Here is a 22343-nt window from a genome sequence, read left to right on the forward strand (position 1 = left end):
TGGCATGTGCTTGCAGGCTTCATTTCATCTTTTTTAGTCCTAAAGCATCTCATAGTTCCTTCATTGCAACCTGATAACCCCCCTCATTATGCCTTGTAGAATAAACCTATTCAGTACATCCATGTTTCTCTTAGGATTAAACTAATTCACACCAGCGCCCCTCAGGTGTGTGGTAACTGGAAATGGAGAGATTCCTTCTCCTGGTGCGAATAAATTCATTGATGAAATTATTTGGAAGGGGAAGGTACATTTATTCCTGGGAATGGGATCATCCGTTACTCTCTCTGCAGCTGACATGTACCCTCAATGATCCAAATCTTAGAGCTCAAGAGATCTGTTTTTAGAAGCATAAATATAGTACACTCCATCGCCTTAAAATTTAGAAAACAGAAACCTTCCCTGTTCTGGTGACAGCCTAAAATAGAATTCCCAGCAAAGGCAAACACAAATAAACCAGGTACTTTGATTTTTTCTCTTTCTCAGTTACTTGTTGGTGCAAAATATAGGGTGGCTTGGAGGAGCCTTTAAGCCAGTTTGCTTTGGATGTGCCCATGTGCTCATTATGGTGAACACTGTTAAGGAGAAATGTGGAAATATATAGAATTTAATAACATGTTGATAATTGTCTTTAAGTGAAAGCTAACTATTGAAAAGAACATACATTTCCAACATGATGATGTATGAGAGAAATATCCAAGAAGCTATAGTTAACAGAGAGTCCAAGTCTAAATGTGATGTAGAAATATAAGAGTGGATGAAATAGATGTTTTTTGATAATTCAAGGGATCTGTCTCCACCAGTATAGATCCCAGCCCCTCCATAGGAATAGGGATAAGAACTAGATCTGTAATTTGGTAGGGACTGGACCTCTGATTGGGATAAGAAACTCCTGGATGAGGAAATTCCTTCTACCCATTCAGATCACTTGTTTGTAACTTAGAATCGTATAGAGTCAGAAGAGCTAGGGTAGTCTGGTCACTGGATCCAGATGGCTCTGGAAGAGAAAGTGAGGCTGGTGAATTTGCATAGCCCTCCCTCACTCAAATCAAAGTCAAATGCAAGTCATGTCATCATTTCCTTGATGCCATGGTCCTGTTTGAAAATAAAGGACAAACACAACAACAAAACATTTATTGAGGCTTATTCTGTCCCAGGCACTGTGTTAAACACTGGGAATGCAAATAAAGGCAAAATAATTTTTGTCATAATATAATCCAATGAGATCATATTTGTTGAGCACTTGGCACAGTGCCTGGCATACAGTAGGCACTTAGTAAATATTTAGTCCCTCCTTGTATTCCTGAAGGAGCTCATATTTTAATGGGAAAGACAACATTCAAGTAACTATATGCTTACGATATGTGTGTATATATACATATATATGTATATATACATATATATATAATAGAAATGAAATACACTAGCAGCTGGAAAGTGTGGAAGAGGAGCAGAGAAAGGCTCTGGCAGAAGGTGGGATTTGAGCAGAGTCCTGAAGGATGCCAGGGAAAGATAGAGGTGAGGAGGGAGAGCATTCCCATTGTGGGGCAACCTGTATTACAACAGAGTATCACATGTAAGCTCTGTGTGGCTGAATCAGACTGGAAAGGTAGGAAGAGACTGAGTTCTGAAAATCTTTGACTGCCAAACAGAGGTCTTTCTATTTTACTTTGGAGGGAAGTGGGAGCCACTGCAGTTTATCGAGTGGTGGAGTTGACATGGTTAGAGTCAGGAATACCTGAACATGAATCCTTTCTGACTAGCTGTGTGACCCTGGGACAATTATCTTACCTTCTCAGCCTCAGTTTCCTCATCTGTAAGATGGGCATAGCCAGTCACACCTTCCCCCCAGGGTTGTTGTGAAGGTCAAATGAAAAAAATAGAAAGTCATTTTGTAAGCCTTAAAGTGCTAAATCAGTGTTTACTCTTGTGACTTTTACCTTATCCTGTTAACTCCCATATAAGCTGCTGGACAATTACCAGTCTTCACTTTCTCTGTTGAGGAATTTTCTCTGTTGAGGAATTTCTCTACAAAGGAGTTCACAGGTCCCAGACCCCGCTCCATCCCACCCGCATTTAAAAAATCCTGGCTATCATTTTTAAGGAATAGCATTTTCCCCTCAGTTTCAGGTTTCTACCCTATAATGTGACAATTCATTTCAAGTCAATTCATCTTAGAATATTTTTTTTAAATTTATTTAACATATTTAGTTTTCAGCATTGATTTTCAAGAGTTTGGATTACAAATTTTCTCCCCATTTCTACCCTCCCCCCCACTCCAAGATGGCATATATTCTTGTTGCCCTGTTCCCCAGTCAGCGCTCCCCTCTGTCACCCCCCTCCCCTCCCATTCCCTTTTCCCTTCCTTTCATGTAGGGCAAGATAAATTTTTATGCCTCATTGCCTGTGTATCTTATTTTCTTGTTGCATGCAAAAACATTTTTGTTTGTTTTTTAACATCTGTTTTTAAAACTTTGAGTTCCAAATTTTCTCCCCTCTTGCCTTCCCGCCCACCCTCCCTAAGAAGTCAAGCAATTCAACATAGGCCACATGTGTATCATTATGTATAACCCTTCCACAATACTCATGTTGTGAAAGACTAACTATATTTTGCTCCTTCCCAACCCATCCCCCTTTATTAAATTTTCTCCCTTGACCCTGTCCCCTTTCGAAAGTGTTTGTTTTTGACTACCTCCACCCCCATCTGCCCTCCCCTCCATCATCCTCCACATTTTTTTTATCTTCTTCCCTCTTCTTTCCTGTGGGGCAAGATTCCCAATTGGGTATGTATGGTATTCCCTCCTTAGGCCAAATCTGATGAGGGCAATGTTCACTCATTCCCCCCTCATCCGCCCTCTCCCCTCCTCCCACAGAACTGCTTTCTCTTGCCACCTTTATGGGAGATAATCCATCCCATTCTATCTCTCCTTATCTCCCTCTCTCAGTATGTTCCTCTCTCATCCCTTAATTTGATTTTATTTCTTTTAGATATCTTCCCTTCATATCTTAGAATTTTTGATGCTTTCAGTACGCTGTGCTCTGTGCTAAGTACTGAGAGCTCAAAAACGAAAACAAAAAACCTAACTACAACTCTTTTCATTTAGAGGCTAACATTTCTGAAAGGTAAGCCACATTTAAATGTGAAACACAACAGAATAGGGCCACTAGGTGGCACCATAGTGCATAGAGCCCTGAGCCTAGAGTCAGGAAGACTCATCTTTCTAAGTTCAAATCCAGCCTCAGACAGCTGTGTGACCCCAAGCAAATCACCTAACCCTGTTTGCCTCAGTTTCCTCATCTGTAAAATGAGCTGGCAAAGGAAATGGAAAACCACTCCAGTGTCTTTGCTCAGAAAACATCAATGGGGTCACGAAGAGTCAGACACAATTAAAACAACTCAACAGCAACAGAAGATGATTATGTGCGAGGCTTAGTGGTACTGATGAGGAGCGCTATAAGTGTTCAGAGAAGGAAGGGACTCCAGTTAGAGTGCTTGGGGAAGACATGTTGAAGGGGAACTTGCATTAAATCTTGAAGCATGTTTCAGATCGAAGCAAGTCAAAGAATCTCAGCCCACAAGCCACAGTTCTGCAATCCAGTTAAAGGAAACTTTAACTTTTTTATCTTTTCCATGAAATAAAATCTTTGTATCTGTCTTATTTTCAGGGTGATCTAGGTCTCTTTGGGCTCATAGGCCCCCCTGGTTTTCAAGGCGACAAGGTAAGATTCAGTTTTCTTTTTGGTATTTGGACTAAGCAAAGGGTGCGATATATTCCAAATGAATTAGAGACCTCTTATCTACCCCTACATATCCTTGGCTCATCAAAATTGGAGGCCTAGCATTCTCAGACGGGTAAAAAGGAGCCTAGAAACCATGCCACAAAAAGTTATCAGGAAAGCATGGGAATCCAAGACTAATAATTCTTAGCAAGGACTTGATGGTTATCCTCCAGTATCCAAAAAGGGTGTGATGGAAAAGTAGGGTGAGACCCATCCATCTCAGTCTCAGAGATTTGCAAAATTAGGAGCAATGGTTGGAGGTGGCACAGAGGGACATGGAGACTCAGCCTAAGAGGGACAAAAAACCTTCATAACAACTGGGGCTTTCCAAAAATGCAGTGGACCCCTCGTCCCTAGAGGTCTTCATATAGAGGAAGGCTAGGGGCTTGTCAGGGATGTGGTGGAGAGACTACCTGGGCACATGTATCCTTCAGATAGATTCCATCATCCCCTCTGAGTTATAGGTTCTGGGATTCTTCGAGGCAGCTAATGGCATCAAAATGGATAGAGCGCTGGTCCTGCAGTCAGGAAGACCTGAGATTAAATCCAGCCTCACACACTTGTTCACCTTGGGTGAGTCCTTTGATCTCTGTCTCAGTTTCCTCAGCTATAAAATGGAGATAATAGCACCTACCTCCCAGGGTTGTTGTGGGGATCAAATGGGGTAATTATTTTAATGCATATAGCACAGCGTCTGATACTTAGTAGGTACTTAATAAATGTTTGTTTCCTTCCTTTCTTCCTCCTTCCCTCTCTTCCTTCCTTCCTTCCTGCCTCCTTTCCTTCATTGCCTTTCTTCTTTCCTCCTTTCCTTCCTTCCTTCCTTCTTTCCCTCATTTCTTCCTTCTTTCCTTCCTTCCTCCTTTCCTTCCTTCCTCTTTTCCTTCCTTCCTCCTTTCCTTTCTTCCTCCTTTCCTTCCTTCCAATTCCTTCTTCCCTCCTTCCTTCCCTCCCTCCCTCCCTCCCCTCCCTCATTTGATCCTCACAAAACCCTGGGAGATAATTCCTATTATTATCCCCATTTTACAGTTGAGCAAACTGATACAAACAGAGATTAAGTGACTTGCCCAGGGTCACACAGCTAGTAAATGAGGTTGAATTTGCACTCCACTCTTCCTGAATCCAAGTCTACTGCTCTACCCACTGTGCCCCCTAGCTGCTTTGTAAAGCACTTGGTAAATCTGAAAGCCTTATGTAAATGTTAGTAGTAATTGGAGTTGTTGTTATTGTTATAATCATCTCAAAAGAGAGTTTCTCATCAGCGCCCTAAAGACGATGCCTAGATTTGTGTTGAACCATTTTAATTTTCAGTGTCTTTTTTATTTTCTTGGTTGTTCACAAGTATTTGAATTTCATCACAATAAAATGTAGGTATTTCTACAAAAGACTCAGGTTTGGTGTTGAGTAGAGATTAGAGAGGTGCAATTGACCCCTTCCTAGTCAGCAGCTCTTGGATCATTGAGCAGTGGCCAGTGGGACCATATGTTACTGCCCACTCCTGTCAACAAAGATGACTGTGCTCAAGGGATCTTTTCAATCCCACTGGATAAGCTTGTAGACTTTGAGGAAAGAGAAGACCAGTAGCAGAGGCCTTCCCAAGGCAGGAATATGTAGTGCCCTATCCCTCACAATAACTGGAGTGGCTAAAGCCAAATTGGCTTCAGACTTCCTCTCAGCTCCCTTGAAGTGACATTGGTGTGAATTCCATCAGGGTAGACATAGTTTGGTTTTCTCATTTTTCTGCTGTTATCAACCACAGAGAAGGGAGAAGGTTAGTAGAGGGGTCATACTTTAGGTTCACATGTTGCACTGCGATATTATCAACTCCATGTAAGAATGAGTTATATTACATGTATTTACCCCCAGTATGATTTTTCTTTTAGTAGATTCAAATTTAGGAGGACATCCTCACCTCTTTCCCCATGATACCTACTGGATGGGCAGTTATAATATGTTAGTGTAGTCTTTTGACTCAGTATGATTCCATGGAATTATTAGTTTAGAGTTGGAAGGAAGGAAAAAGAAGGGAAGGAAGGAAGGAAGCAAGCGAGGAAAGAAGGGAAGGAGGAAGGGAGGGAAGGAGGGACTGAGAGAGGGAAGGAAGGAAGTAAAAGAAAGAAAGAAGGGAGAGAAGGACAGAAGAGAGGGAGGGAAGAAAGGAAGAGATGGAGGGAAGGAAAAAGGAGAAAGGGAGGGAGGAAGGAAGAAAAAACAAGCATTTTTAAGCACCTGCTATATACCATACACTGTGCTAAGAGCTTTACAAATATCATCTCGTTTATGATTCACAAAAACCCTGGAAGATAGGTGCTGTTATAATGCCCATTTTATAACTGAGAAAACCAAGGTAGGGCTTATATAACTTGCCCTGGGTCACATAGCATCTGAGATTTTATTTGAATTAAAATCTTCCTGACTCCTGGCCAAGCACTCTATCAACTAGAGTTCTTTAATATTAGAGGTCATATATCCAACATCCCCATTTTAAAGATGAGAATGCTGTAGTCAAGAAAGGTTAAATAACTTGGCCAAAGCCACAGAGATAGCAAATGGCAAGGATCTTTCCCCTGGTGATCATGCTATGATCCTGGTTGCTATCAGGCTATACTGACTCCTAGGCAATAGTCAGGAGCTGCTGGCTCCCTTGAGACATAGAAGGTCTCCTCCATGGAGCCACCAGACTCCAGACTGGTTACCTCTAATTGGTTTGGGCTTGACATAAACTTATAAATAGGCATGTTAAATGCTACTTAGTGCATCCCTTAGCAAAGAGCAGTATGCATGTATGTACTGACACATTCTGTAGAGTCAACTTTGTAAGACCTTATAATGTGGAATTAATCATAGTTATTACAGCTGGAGCACTAAATAGACTTACTGCAGTCTAAACACTGACAGTTCTTATGAGAGAAAGACGTACTAATGGTTACTTTCTAAGGCAGCTTCTCTGAAGCCTCCAGTTTTAATTCAGGGGTATCTGTTGCTTTCAAGTCATTCCAGTGGTTATGAAATTTGCAATTCCAGCATGGGGAATCTGAGCAGATATTTAGATGGAATTATTTAGAGGAGTTGGTTACTGAATACTCCTCACACAAGGCTGTTGCTTCATGTTTAAAGAGAAGAAGATATTTTGATTTTTAACCAGTAGGCTAGATTAATATTAAGAGTAGTAGTAGATCACTAGATTACTGCTATACATCTGTACAAAGAGAAGGCACTGTCCGTGGGTAGCTGTGGAATTGTTTGGTGGATTCTGTCTATTATATGAACCTGTCAGCACGTTAAGAAATAAAGGTCACTTGTTAGCTGAAAGAAGGACTCGTTTTTTTAACCCATGTCCTTTCAGTGATATTATATGGCTAAGATTCATGGAGCACTGGAGTTTCTGAGAGTAGCAAGCTGGCACAGTGGATATAGTGCCAGGGCTGGAGTAAAGCAGCCCTGAGTTCAAATCTGACCTCAGATACTTACTAGTTGCATGACCCTGGGCAAGTCACTTCACCCCGGGCAAGTTTGCCTCAGTTTCCTCATCTATAAAATGAGCTAGAGAAGGAAAGGGCAACACTCTCCAGTATCTTTGCCAAAAAAAAACCCAAATGGGATCACAAAGATGAACATGACTGAATGACTGAACATCAACAAAGGTGAAGCTCAGTAGATTATAAGAGAGTGGTGTGAGTATGGAGTGTAACATGTTAGAAATAAGGAATTTTACACACACATAGTAGCGTGAAGAATGACATCAATGATATGTATGACTGAAAAAGGAAGTCATGTAGACAGATGAAGAGGCAAGTGATGGACAGTTCATGTGTTCCTTTGGTATCTCCAGGCTGTACAGAAAACTTGAAGAGAATGCGCAGCTCACTGGGTAGCACTCCCCTCCCCACCCCACCCCACCCCCACACTCCCATCATCATGGAATTATGGGAAGGGATGGACTAGAGGTGTAGGCAGTGGGGATGGACTGAGATTTGCAGCAATAAAGGGAATGCCCACACTGATAAGATCACAGATGCATTGGAGTTAGTTCAAAGAAACAGAGTTAATGCAAATAATCTGGCATTTAGGAAACTGGGACTTACAGAAGAATGGGCTGGTTTTTTTTTTTCCTTTCTATTATTAATTTAGTCAGCAAGGATTTATTAGGTGTCTACTGTGTGACAACTACTATGCTAGGTATGCGAGATAAAAAGACAAAATGAATCCATCCACACCCTTGAGGAACCAACATTATATTAGGAAAGGGGGGGGGCTCAAAATTAAAACAGTTAAGCTAACATGAAATGCAGACCAAATACATTCAATGTAATTTTAGGGACAAGGAACTAGGCTCTAGGGGATAAGGGTACACCTTATACGAGAGGTGGCAGTGGAGCAGTCTGGAAGGAATGTAGGGATGCTACAAAGGGAGTGAGGAAGAAGAGTGCATGCCAGACATGGGGACCAGACAGCCTGTGTGAAGAAAGATACTGCTGTGAGATGTGCAATGTCACGTCAAGGGAACGACAAGAAGCGGGTTGGTAAGAGAGGATGTGTGAAGGAGAATAGGCCATAGGCCTGGAAAGAGAAGGTGAGATTGTCTCTAAGTGTCAATGAGAAAAGTTTGTATTTTATCCTGGAGACACCTGGGAGGCACCCAAACTTTTTGGCCAAGAGAACGATAGAGTCACACATATGCTTTAGCCATGTCAATTAGGCTGCTGTGTGAAGAGTGGATTATAGAGTAAAAGAAAAACTGGAGCAGGGAGAACAATCAGGAGGGAGAGGAGAGGACAAGGTGGAAATGAGAGATGTGGAAATGGAATGGACAAGACTCTGCACCTGATATGTGTGCAGGGGAGAGTAAAGAGTTGAGAATGACTCTATGTTGTGAACCTGGGTGATGTGAAGGATAATGGTACCATGACAAAATAGGGAGGTTGGGAAGTTGGGAGAGTTTGGGGGAAAGATGAGTTCTGTTTTGGATGTATTGAGTTTTAGCTGTTAATGGGAATCCAATTAGAAGTCTCCATTAGAAAAAATGATGATATGGGGTTGGAGCTAAGCTAATAGAGAGATTAGTAATGGAGATTTTCATCTGGTAGTCATTGGCATAGAAAGAAGAGGTGAGCCCATGGGAGAAAGAGAGGGAAAGAGAAACAGAGGGAGAGGGAAGAGGAAAGAGAGAGAAGAGAGGAGATGGGAGGGAAAGAGAGGAGAGGAAGAGAGGAGGGAACAAAAGGGGAGGGGAGAAGAAGCTCCACAGAGTTAGAACTTTGAGATATATCTATATATAAGGTAAGAGACAGGGATGATGAACCAGTAAACCGGTGAAAAGCCAGACCCATAGGAAACCAGGATAATATGGTATCAAAAAAACCTAATGGGAAGAAAGTGTCCAAGAAGGTGTCAACAGTCAAACACTGAGTGATTAAGAAGGAGCACCGACATACACAAGGATGTAAGAGAAAAGTTTCAGTTGAGTGATGAAATCAGAAGCCAGATTTCAAGGAGTTGAAAAGAGACTGTAAAGATGGAAGTTTAGGCAACATATATAGACAGCTTTTGTCTAGGCCACAAAGGGAACAGAAATATAGTATAAACATTTGAGGAGATTGGCAGGGTCAAATGAAGGGATTTTTTTTAATATTAAGGATATTGTTCTGTTCACAAGCAGCAGCAAAGGAACTATTAAATAGAGAAAGGCTGAAAATTAGAAAGAAAGATGAGGACTGCAGGGTAAGTCACTGAAGATTATTGAATGAGAAGGGTGACTTCTTTGTTGGAGACTGGAGCGAAGCTGATGATGGGGTATGATGTCTAAGGGTTTTGAGATACAGAATAAGGGAGAAGGTGGGGCTCATGGCAAATGGCCACTATTTTCCCAATAAAGTAGGCAGTGAAAGCCTTTACTAAGGAGGGAGAAAGATGTGTTGGAGGCCTGGGGAGAGAACAAAAGTTTTGAAGAAAAAGAAGAAAAGGAGAACATGGTAGCTGTGATTATTGAGTCATTTCAGTCGGGTCTGACTTTTTTCTTGGCAGAGAAGCTGGAGTGGTTTGCCATTTCCTTCTGCAGTTCACTTTACAGGTGATGAACTCAAGCAACCAGGGTTAAGTGATTTGCCCAGGGTCGCACAGATAGTAGTAAGTATCTGAGGCTAGATTTGAGCTCAGGAGGATGCGTCTTCTTGATTCCAAGCCTAACCTATTCTATCGCTCTATCTGCTGCACCACCTAGCTACCCCATGTTATAGTTAAGAAAAATAAAGATTGCCCTGCAGCAGTGATGACCCAATTTTTGTGATTATAAATTTGAAGTGGATCCAATCATAAAATCATAGAATTACAATCAGAAGGAAACTGAGGTATTATTTAGGTGAACCCCTCCATTTTACAGCTAAGAAAATGAAAGCCCTAGTGATTAACCACCTTGCTTAACATCACCCAGGCTGTGCATCAGAGAGGGAGAGTGGTGTAATGGATTGAGCACTAGACTTGTATGAATGAATAAATGAATGAATGAATGAGTGAATGAATCAATAAATGAATGAATGAAGTATTTATTAAGTGTGTTTTGAAGGCAAAGCACAGTGCTAAGTACTGGGGTACAAATAAAAAAGCAAGACAACCCCTGCTCTCAAGAAGCTCACATTCACATGGGGGAGACATGGAAGGTTTGTTTGTTTGGTTTCTTTTTTAGCCAGGAAGACTCCCACTACAATGTGACCCTGGACAAATCACTTAATCTCTCTGATCCTCCTTTCCTCACCCATAGAATGAGAGGATTGGATTTAATGGCCTCCGAGGGCCCCCTGCTCAAAATCTATGATTCACTGACTACAAATCCAGCTGTTTCTACCAGCGAGTACAGTCATATGATTTCCTTCAGCACATCGTTCCAGAAAAGTGGTACAATGGCATTCTCCCAAGCAACTTGGGACAGTTGACGTGCACAGTGCTGGGTTCTTAGGATCCATGACTTTGAGTCATTCATGACTTTCCCTGTTTTGGTGAAGGGACAACAGTATGCTTCCAGTATGGTTCCCACTAACAATAAATGTCTCTCCGACTGGAGATTAAAGGAGGTGAATTCAGTCCACACTGGACTTTTCTACTGAACAAAAATATAGTCTTGGTCCTAATTAGCAGCTGCCTTGTCAATGCCTGCAAAGATTAGGATTAAAAAGGTCAGGGAGATGAAATGATTTTATGAAGGAGCCACGAATGATGGGGATTTGACAGTGACTGTAGGGAGCAGTTTGAAAAATTTGAACATTTTTCTATCTCTGGAAATGTTTTTATGTGTCTGTGTTTTCAGGTTGGATGGGGAGGGACGGGGGAATTATTAATGGTCGTTATTTAGACTCTCAACATTGTAAGTAAAAAAAAACAGAAACTAACTCATTTTTTGAAATGGGTGTGTGGTACAATAGATTGAGCCCTGGATTTGGAATCTGGAAGACCCTAGTTCAAATGCTGCCTCTGATACTTTCTACCAGTGTGACCCTGGGCTAGCCAGTTCACTTCTGTCTGCCTCAGTTTCTTTAAACTGTAAAATGAGGGTAATAATAGCACCTATTTATTGTGATGATTAAGTGAGCTAATATATATAAAGCACTTTGCAAAGCTTAAAGTAGTATGCTAGTTATAATGAAGACAAGAAATGTTAAGTGACTTGCCCAAGGTCTCACAGCTAGCTAACCAGGATCAGCACTTTGTTCTCCAGTCCAGCGTTCTTTCCATTGGACCATGCATGAAATGGTAGATGAGCACACTCCTTTGATATTGATAACTATTTAGCTAAGTTGGAAAAAATATTTTTACAGATCATAATTATAACAACTTCCCTCGATAGAATGCTTTGAGGTTTACAAATCACTTTTCTCAAAGCAGGTAGTAATAATAAGTGGTGCAGTAGACAGAGTGCTAGGCCTGAAATCAGTAGGACCTGAGTTCAGATACTTACTAGCTGTGTGACCCTGGGCAAGTCCCTTAACCCTGTTTGCCTCAGTTTCCTCATCTATAAAATGAGCTGGAGAAGGAAATGGCAAACCAATTCAGTATTTTTGCCAAGAAAACCCCAAATGGGGTCACAAAGAGTAAAACATGACTGAAAAATTACTGAACAAAAAAGCAATGTATATGACACTCCTAGGTTGGCAAAGCACTTTACATGTATTTTCTTATTTGACACTCACAACAACCTTGGGAGATGGTTTCAATTATTATCCCATTTTACAGTTGAAGAAACAGAACCTGAGTGAGGCCAAGTGATTTGTCCAGATAATAAACATCTGAGGCAGGATTCCAACACAGGTCTACAGAGCTAAGTTGGCAGGAGGAAAATAGAATTCAGATTTCCTGGTTTCTAGTGTGCAGTGTTCTTTTCACTATTTATTCTTTGGGCATTTTTGTTAAACTGATTAATGAGTTCTGACAATATATATAAAGTGTTTAACATAGTGCCGGGTATATAGTAGAAGCCTAGTAATGTTTGTTCCTTCCTCTCTTCTTTCAGACTCTGCTCTTAGTTCACTATACCAAGGTACTGCCCAGGCAGGCATAACCATTCCCATTTTACAGATGAGTATCAGGGAGAAGCAACTTACTTAAAGTGTTACATGGCTAATAAAGTTCAGAGCTGGTGTTTGAGCACAGCTTTCTTGATTCCACTTCCAGTACTCATTCCTCTCCACCCACCAAATTGTGTAACTCCAACCCCTACCTCCTACCACCAACCGATAATAGAGAACATAGTATTGAAGAGTAGAGTGACTTCCTTTTAAACAAAGCAGCTGACCTATTAATCCACTTTGTGAATTATCCACTTGTTTATTCACTTGCTCAATATTATATCTGGTTTTTGGTCTTTTAACAATGCAGGAGTGAATGGGGCTCATGTGTGTGTGTGTGTGTGTGTGTGTGTGTGTGTGAGAGAGAGAGAGAGAGAGAGAGAGAGAGAGAGAGAGAGAGAGAGAGAGAGAAGACGAGGGAAGGGGAGGAGAGGGGAGGGAAGAGAGGAATGGGGGGGAGGGAGAGAGGAGCTGAAAATTGTGCCAAGAAAAACAAGTAATTATGGATGCCACTTAATCATGACCTCACAATTCTTTCACTCTGGGAAGTCTAAACATTTCAGTAATTGTAACGAAACCCCCCCTGCCATTATCCATATTCAGAGAATTCCCACATACACATAATGGCTACAGACAAGGTGAAAGGAGGATGTGTCGAGAAAAATAAAGAAGTAAAGTAGTGTCAAAACCAAGAAATAAATGACCAAGCAAATAGGCAGTCACCATTTCCTTTGGCCTCACCTGTACAGTGAATAAGGTTTATTTCTTTTTCTCCCTTTTTAGCTGCATATAGGTGTTTTTTTCTAAGTTTGATGCCAACTAACTCCTAAAAAGTTAGGAAAATTTTATGAGCTGTACTTTGGATCTTCCTTTCCTTTTGTTTGTACTCTGTTTTTCTCTTTAGCTGTCCCCAAAACCAATCCCTGTGGCCATCCTAATAATACCCTGCAGGGTCAAGTGTATGGAGTCTACTTGGAAACTTCCCAGGACTAAGATGGTCCAAAAGGGAGTTCAGCTAGGCCAAGAATCCCTCAGGGCCTACGCTGACCAGCTGGGGGACGGCATCACTGCCATCATTGCATAGTGTAGCTGTTTTCCAGTGGTAATGTATGTCCCACTGAACATTCAAAGGTTTGTTATAGAATTTGTTTCCACCACACATGCTGGCATAGAGCCATGGGAAGTCTTAATTCAAGCCTCAGATTTGAGACCGATAAAAATCATCACATTTCGGTTTTAAGGCTTTAGGGGGAAGGGGAAGGGGTCTGTAATGAGGATTAAGTGAAATAATATATTTAAAGTACTTCACCAACCTTGAAATGCCTTATAATTGCTACTTGTTGTTGTCATCTTTACTGATGTAGGGAACTTCCTGTGAGGGAATCTTCTTTACCAAACCAGATCAGTAACTACTTTGGGCAGCTAGGTAGCACACAGGATAGAGTGTTAGATCTGGAGTCAGGAAGCCTCATCTCCCTGAGTTCCAATCTTACCTAGATGCTTACTACCTGTGTGACTCCAGGCAAGTCATTTGACCCTGTTTGCCTCAGTTTCCTCATCTGTAAAATGAGCTGGAGAAGGAAATGGCAAACCACTCCAGTATCTTTGCCAAGAAAACCCCAAATGGGGTCATGAAGAGTCAGACGTGACCTAACGACAATAATTACTCTATACCTACTTATCTTATAGAGAGTTCTTTGGGGCGTTGGTATTAAGTGACCAGGGTTACACAGCCAGTATGTGCAGACCAGACTGGAATCCAATTCTTCCTTATTCCCAGGCCAGTCACTATGTCACAGTGCCTCTCAGTTAATTTACTGTATTAAAATGAGAAGTCTTCCTTCTAAACTCCCAAGACTCGGAACCAAAAAAACTTAACTCAAGCAGACCAGCCAAGGGCAAAGGCCTAGTGGAAGTACTTACATCCATCACAGCCCTTGCAAAATATTTTGTACAAATGTAAAGACATTTCATAAAGTGTTTGCACTTTATGAAAGTATTCAGTCATTTTAGTCATATTTGATTCTTCATGACCCATTCAGGGTTTTCTTAGCAGAGATACTGGAGTGGTTTGTCATTTCCTTCTCCAGCTCATTTCACAGATGAGGAAACTGAGGCAAACAGGGTGAAGTGACTTACTTGGTATCATACAACTAGTGTCTGAGGCTGGATTTGAATTCAAGCTTTTAAGCCTGACACTCCATCTATTGTGCTACCTAGCTGCCCAATGTCATTTTTTTTCAAAATCTGTGGATTCTAGTTAATAACTGGTTCCAAACCCATTTGTTGTTGTTCAGTTGTGTCTGTCTCTTCATGACCTCATTGTGTGTGTGTGTGTGTATTTGAAAGATACTGGAGCAGTTTGCCATTTCTTCTTTAGCTCATTTGACAAATGAGGAAACTGAGGCAAACAGGGTTAAGTGACTTGTCCAGCGTCACACAGCTAGTATCTGAAGCTGGATTAGAACTCAGATCTTCCAGACTTCAGGCCCAGCACCCTATCCACTGAACCACCTAGATACCTACTGTAATATCCTAAATTCTTGTTTATCAGGGCTATGTGATATAGCATTTAAACAGCTAATGATATCTGCCCTTTGATCATAGTGGGAGTCCAAGGATGTTATTCAGTAGAAGAGAGGATACTTTGAAAAGAGGACCCTGTATATTTTGGCAGCATTACTAAATTCCACAGTGGGTTAAATTCCAGTCAGGATCAGTTGAAGAAATTAGTCATTAACACATGTATGTTCCTTGAGATGAAGGAATTGTCTTCTATCTTTGTATCCCCAGCTCTTAACCTAGTGCCTAATATACAGTTGGCACTTAATAAATGCTTGTTGACTGACTATTATTGATGATAATGAAGTTCAGGGTTCAGTTGCCTTTTCTGTGTGACTCCTGGATCTTTCTCTAGTCAAGCTCTCTCCTAATTCCTAAATATTAAGGAATATGAATATCCCATCATTCCTGTGATATTTGGTGGGGCATAAACTTCAATTCACAAATTTTCCACTTTTACCATTTTTACTTTCACCAGAATCTTTTAATTTGCTGTAAGGGATTAAGGCTGTCACTTATATCTCTAGAAACAAATAGAAATGATTAAGTAGTTCACACTCAGTGCTTTTCTGGCAACAGACCTGTGATAAGGAATATGCATAGCATGAACCCCATTTTGCAGATGGGTAAATTGAAGCTTAGAGAGTTTAACTCCCTTGCCAACAGCCAAACAGTTAGCAAGTGGGACAGCCAAGACCCAACCTGAAGTTCTTGGATTTGAAGTCTATTCTTCCACATGTGCAAAAGGTATTTAAGTGACTGGCAGTTTTGTAAATTACATTTAAAAGAGGTGTAGATGGCATTAGCTACCACACTGGAAAAAGACCACAGGGAGACATACTATCAAAGCCAATAAAAGTCTGGGCTGGCAGGGAAAACAAAGGAAGAAGGAAATCTTGGGGTAGTGCTCACCGCTAAGCCGCTGTCCAATGTTACAGCTGTGTTCACACCTCTGTTATTGCAGGATGAATCTAGTTGGACAGAGACTTGTATGCCTTCTCTAGAGAAATCAGTGAGTGCAATCCCTGGCTGTGAGGTGGCTCTTGAACCATTTGTGGTTTGGGGCTCTGTAATCACCCCTATTTCTGTCTCCTTTTCTTTCTCTCTTTGTCATGTGGCTTAGGAGGAAGATGAAAAGGGGGAGATGATAAGACTAAGCTGGGGAGAGAATGCACAGACATGGAATGGGTAGTTGTCTCCATCGTATGATGTGAATGTTCATAGAGGCCCCTTTGCCAAGAAATATTGGATGAAGACAGGCCAGCTCACAATACTGAGAAGGTCTGGACAGCCAAAGGGGTAATAGAATAAGGCATCATACGTGTCTAATGGAAAGGGTAGTGAACTTGAGTCAGAATCTTGCCTCTGTTTGAACGTGGCCAAATAAGTCACTTAGTCTCTCTGAGTCTCAATTTACTCATCTATAAAATAGAATTAATAACATTTATACTACCTATCTTAATAGGTTTGTTATGAGAAAGGAGTTTTGTAAACAGTAAATTTATATAATTGATCAATCAAGCAATAAGCATTTATTAAACACCTACTATCCAGGATCCCAAGTTCATAACCTCAGCATTATTCTAGATTCCTCGGTTTCCCGCACCCACATATCCAGTCAGTTTCCAAATCTTGCCATTTCTACCTTCATGACATTTCTAGCATCTGACCTCTTCTTTCTACTCACATGGCTAGCATCATAGTTGAGACATTCATCACTTTTCATAGCAACAGCCTCCTAAAATGTCTCCCTGCCTGAGTGCTTCCCACTCTATCCCATCCCACACATTTCTGCTAAAGTCTTTAAATACAGATCTAACTATATGACTCCACCACCAAAATCCAGTGGCTTCCTATTGCCAATGGGATAAAATATGAAGTCTTTTGTTAGGTTTTTCAAGCCCTATACAACTTGCCCCCAACCCATCTTTCCCACCTCATTTGCTATATTCCCTCTCTCATACTCTGCCAGTCAAACTGTCTTTCCCAGGGATGGGGAACCTGGGGCCTCAAGGTCACATGTGACCCTCTAGGTCCTTTACAATCCTTTGACTGAATCCAAACTTTGTGTCTGTTACAGATGTGAAGCTTGGATGCAGTCAAAGGGCCACACTTGAAGGACCTATAGGGTCACATGTGGTCTCAAGGCTGCAGCTTCCCCATCCCTGGTCTTTTCTCTTTTCCTCACATATAGCTACACTCCACCTCTCATCTCTGTATCTGCCCAGGCTTTCCCGAATGCCTGGAATGCCCTCCCTCCTTGCCTCCACCTAATAATATCCCTTGCTTCTTTTTTTCTTTTCTTTTTAAAACTTATTTATTTTTAGTTTACAACATTCAGTTCCACAAGCTTTTGAGTTTTAATTTTTGTCCCCTCCCTCCCAATCTAATATAAGCTCTACATATACATTCATATTAAACATATTTTCACATTAGTCATATTGTAAAGAAGAGTTAAAACCAATGGAATGAACCATGAGAAAGAAGAAACAAAACAAAACAAAATAAAGAGAGAGAGAGAGAGAGAGAGAGAGAGAGAGAGAGAGAGAGAGAGAGAGAGAGCAAATAGTATGCTTCGATCTGCATTCAGACTCTGTTATTCTTTCTCTGGTGTGGACGGCATTTTCCATCATGAGTCTTTTGGAGTTGTCTCAGAACCTTGCATTGCTGAGAAGAGCCAAGTCTATCAAAGTTAGTCATCTCACAATGTGACTGAAACTATCTACAATGTTATCCTGGTTCTGCCCTTCACACTCAGCATCAGTTCATATAAGTCTTTCCAGGTTTTTCTGAAGTCTGCCTGCTCATCATTTCTTGTAGCACAATAGTATTCCATTACAACCATATACCACAACTTGTTCAGCCATTTCCCAGTTGATGGGCATTCCTTCAATTTCTAATTCTCTGCCACCACAAAAAGAGCTGCTGTAAATATTTTTGTACATGTGGGTCTTTTTCCCATTTGTATGATCTCTTTGAGATATGGCCCTAGAAGTGGTATTCCTGGCTCAAAGGATATGCACATTTTTATAGCCCTTTGGGCATAGTTCCAAAATGCTCTCTGAAATGGTTGGATCAGTTCACAATTCCACCAATAATGCATTAGTGTTCTAATTTTCCCACATCTTCTCCAGCATTTATAGTTTTCCTGTTTTGTCATGTTAGCCAGTCTGACAGATGTGATGTTATCCCCAGATTTCTTAAGCAACAAAGCTCCAACACCATCTTCTACATGAAGCCTTTCCCAATCCTCTCAATTGCTAGTACTCTTTCTTCCAAACTACCTTCTAACTACCTTGCATATATCTGTATTTATTAACTTTGTATTGATTCTTCATCTGTTTTATATGTACTCATCTCCCCCATCAGAATCAAGTAAGAAAATGGTTGTCCAATGCTTTGTAAGCTTTCAGGCCTGCTATTATTATGTAACCCCATTGCAAGTAGTTGTCTGATTCTTTGACTCTGCCTGACACATAGTAGCCATTTAATAAATACTTGTCGATGGATACTAGGTATCAGACACAGTCTTTGGTACTAGGAATATGAGGACAAAAATGTAACAACCCTTTCCTTCAAGGACCTTACTCGGAAATGTGAGTTATTACTCTGAGGTCAGGGGAGATGAGTGTTAAAGTTCTATTTCATAATAACAACTATTATTTATACGGCTCGTTAACATTCGCTAAGTGGCTTACATACATCCCCCCCACCCCCATTATTTGATCACAAGAGGGAAGATGGCAGAGGAATATGGCATTAAAGGACTTTCATTCAGATTGCCACTTATCAGCAGTGTGTTCTTGTTATTCAGTTGTTCAGTCGTGTCTGACTCTTTGTGACCCCATGGACCATAGCACTCCAGGCCCTTCTGTCCTCCACTATCTCCCAAAGTCTGTCCAAGTTCATGTCTGTTGTTTCCACGACACTGTCCATCTATCTCATCCTCTGCCGTCCCCTTCTCCTTTTGCTTTCAATCTTTCCCAACATCAGGGTCTTTTCCGATGAGTCCCATCTTCTCATTATATGGCCAAAGTATTTAAGCTTCAGCTTCAGTATTTGACCTTCCAGTGAATAGTCTTAATTTCTTTAAGTATTGACTGATTTGATCTCCTTGCTGTCCAAGGGACTCTCAAAAGTCTTCTCCAGGACTATAATTTGATAGTGTCTTGGGCAAGTTACCTAACCTTTCTAGAGGTCAGTTTCCCTAAAAATAAAATGAGGAGATTATACTAAAAGGGCCCTAAGATCCTTTGCACCTTTACAGCTTCAAGTCTATGAACCAAGAAAGGAAAGTGGTCCAAGTATTATCATTCCCATGTTTTAGATCAGGGCTGTCCAAAGTGCGGCCTGTGGGCCCCATGAGGCCCTCAGTGGGATTTATGTGGCCCACCCACAAGCATTGAAATTTACATAAAGGCTTTAGTAAACAAAGCTGAGCTACCACAGAGCTCTCACTAAAATGGCAAATCAAAATATATTGTCTATTGTTTCAATAAAAACCTAAGGTTGGTAACCCTGTTTTAGATGATAAAACTGAATCTGGAAAAGTTAAGTGACTTGCCCAGGGTCAGTCTGCCAATAATTGTCTAGACCGGATTCAAGACCTTTCAATGGCCCCAAGTCTGGTGCTCTTAGTTGCTATCCCATATTACCTTTCCAATATAAGATTTCCTCTTGTAGTCAATAATGTGAGAGGAGGCATGGGCTAAGGGACAGAGAGCCAGCTTTGGTGTCAAACATCCTGGTTTCCAGCCCTGCATCTGACACTAGATGCATACTAGTTATGTGATCTTCTGTGTGCTAGTTGAGTGACTCTAGGCAAATCCCTTAAACTTTTGGTGACCCAAAGAATTCCCTAAGACTATAAGTTACAGAGGAGTGGCTGGCCTACACTGGTGGGGAGATGGTCCATGTAGAGAGTTTCCTGCATTGATACAGTAGTAGCAGGAATCTTCCTACTCATCCTCTTCCACCCAATATTAAAAGGCAACACCCTAATCCTAAATTTGGCACCAGTTGTGGAATTCAGTAGTAAAGGCATTTGACCTATATTGAAAGAGAATTTACAATGTCCCTTCTCTTTGAAGTTCCTTAAAAATGTATCTGGACTATGGTTGGTTCCCTGCCTCCTTCTCCATTCCCCATGAATATGTCTGAGGAAAAATCTCAAGCTGTGAGCCACTGACAATTTTCCTTTTTTGTTCATGTCACGTGAATATAGAAAACCACAATCATGCTGACATTTCAAAAAGAACCCACCATAAACCAATCTTTATTTTTTCATAAAACATCAGGTTCATAGATTGGAGCCATTCCAATGACTTCAATGCAGCCCATTAGCCCAGGTGCATTGCCATCCCCACCCCCTTCCAGACTTAGACTGGTATTTGAGCTGAAAGTGAATTGGGCATGTGGTCAAAAAGTTTGGGGAATGGTAGTGTAATACAGCCAACAGGGGTGCAAATTGCAGTCGATTACAGAGCCATCTGCAAATGGCTCCAAAGCACGGACCCCTCCCAGGCAGCTCTTAGATCTACACCACATTTAGCATCCAGGGCAGTTCCACACCCTAGGCAGCCACTCCTTCTGTTCCAACCCTGCCTCCCACAACATTCCTACTATAGATTAATACTTAGGGCATCTCCAGAAATATTCAGTTGAATTTTATGTCATGGCTTGAATTATATTTGAGCTAAAGCCCTATCCAAGTTTTAAGAACTTCCATAAGGGCTGTGTTTTACGAAATGCCAAGTGTCATAAAAAATACACAATATCAGCGTTAGCTAACTTTACTTAAGATATCTCTTCCCTAATGAACACCAGCCATCCAATTGGCTACATATTCATTTCTAGGGATCTTTGCCATTTTATTTCCTCTATTTGCAACATGGCATGGTAGAAAGCACTGGTTATACAGGGGCTGTGGAAATATCAGTACACTAATATACTGTTGGTGGAACTGCGAATTGAACCAGCCCTTCTGTATAGCAATTTGAAATTATACACCTCTGAGTGAGGGGAGCAGAACCAGGAGAATATTGTACACAGTTACAGCCACAGGGTGTGATGACTAACTTTGATAGACTTGGCTCTTCTCAGCATTGCAAGGTTCTAAGACAACTCCAAAAGACTCATGATGGAAAAAGTAATCCATAGCCAGAGAAGGAATTATGGAGTCTGAATGCAGATTGAAGCATACTATTTCTTCTCTTTCTTTCTTGTTTTGTTTTGTATCTTCTTCCTTGTGTTTCATCCCATTGGGTCTAATTTCTTCTTTACAACATGACTAATGTGAAATACGTTTAATACGAATGTATATGTGGAGTCAATATCAGATTGCATGCTGTCTTAGGGAGTGGGGAGGGGAGGGAGAGGAAGAAAATTTAAAACTCAAAAGCTTATGGAACTGAATGTTGTAAACTAAAAATAAATTAATTAAAAACAAAAAAAGAAATTATACGCCTATAAAAAGTGATTAAAAAGACCCACACCCTTTGACCCAAAGATTCTACTGCTAGGTCTATACCCCAAAGAGCCAAATGATGAAAAGAGATATCCCATAATGTGCCAAAATATTTATAGTAGCACTTTGAAAGTAGTAAAGAACTGAAAAAAAGTTACATTGCCCATCAGTTGGGCAATGGCTAAACAAATTGTGGTATATTAATGTAATGAAATATTACTGTGCTATTCAAGAAATAATGGATGTGGTGAATAATGCCTACTTTATATGAATTATGAAGTAAGAAGAGTCATGAAAACATTATAAATAAAAATTACAACAATATAATTGGAAAAATAGAAACGGCAAAATGGTAAAAATTGAATGCTGTGAAACTATAATGATACAATTGGCTCAGAAAAGGAGAGATGAGAATCTCTCTCTCTCGCTCTCTTCTTTGCTGAAATGAGAGACTATGGTATGAAACTACATTTGTCAGGCTTAGGAAAGTTAAGTGACTTGGCCAGGGTTGCACAGGCAGTAAGCAGAACTGGAATGTGAACTCCAGGCCTATAATTCTAAATCCAGAACAGTTTCATTTTTGTCTCTGTGTCCTATATACCTAGTATGGTACTTAGCCCCAGAGCAGGCACTTAAAAAATCCTTGTTGGTTGCCTGCTTCTAAGAATCAGGCTGGAAATTAGGGCAGAAATCAAAGCTCTCAATGAAGAAATAAAAATAAAAAAATAAAAGAATAGATGATATAAGAATCTATTATATAGAATCTCTACAATGTAGTAATGCGCCAAACATAAGAATGGAAGACTTGGAACTCAGAAATACAGAAATAGAAGAAAATTTGATAGAAAAAATAAAAATATAAAAATCCGTATGAACACATAGAAAATGAACAATATTCTTCTAATTCCTTTTGATTTCTTTTTGAGTTCAAAAGAAAAATCTTTTGAGTTTTATCATGATAATGATGGTGATGATGATGATGA

The 22343-nt window shown here is 40.6% G+C and overlaps 1 protein-coding gene across 1 annotated transcript in view; it reads left to right on the top strand.

Annotated features, from left to right (window-relative positions):
* COL24A1 (collagen type XXIV alpha 1 chain) overlaps positions 1–22343 on the top strand; it is a 378533-nt gene that overhangs the window by 76366 nt on the left and 279824 nt on the right. Inside the window, exon 12 of the mRNA XM_036755470.1 lies at positions 3664–3717. Within this exon, the coding sequence (XP_036611365.1) occupies positions 3664–3717 (54 nt within the window). The remainder of the gene's footprint in view (positions 1–3663; positions 3718–22343) is intronic.

The sequence above is a fragment of the Trichosurus vulpecula genome, chromosome 4, assembly GCF_011100635.1.
Source record: "Trichosurus vulpecula isolate mTriVul1 chromosome 4, mTriVul1.pri, whole genome shotgun sequence".
Lineage (NCBI taxonomy): Eukaryota > Metazoa > Chordata > Mammalia > Diprotodontia > Phalangeridae > Trichosurus > Trichosurus vulpecula.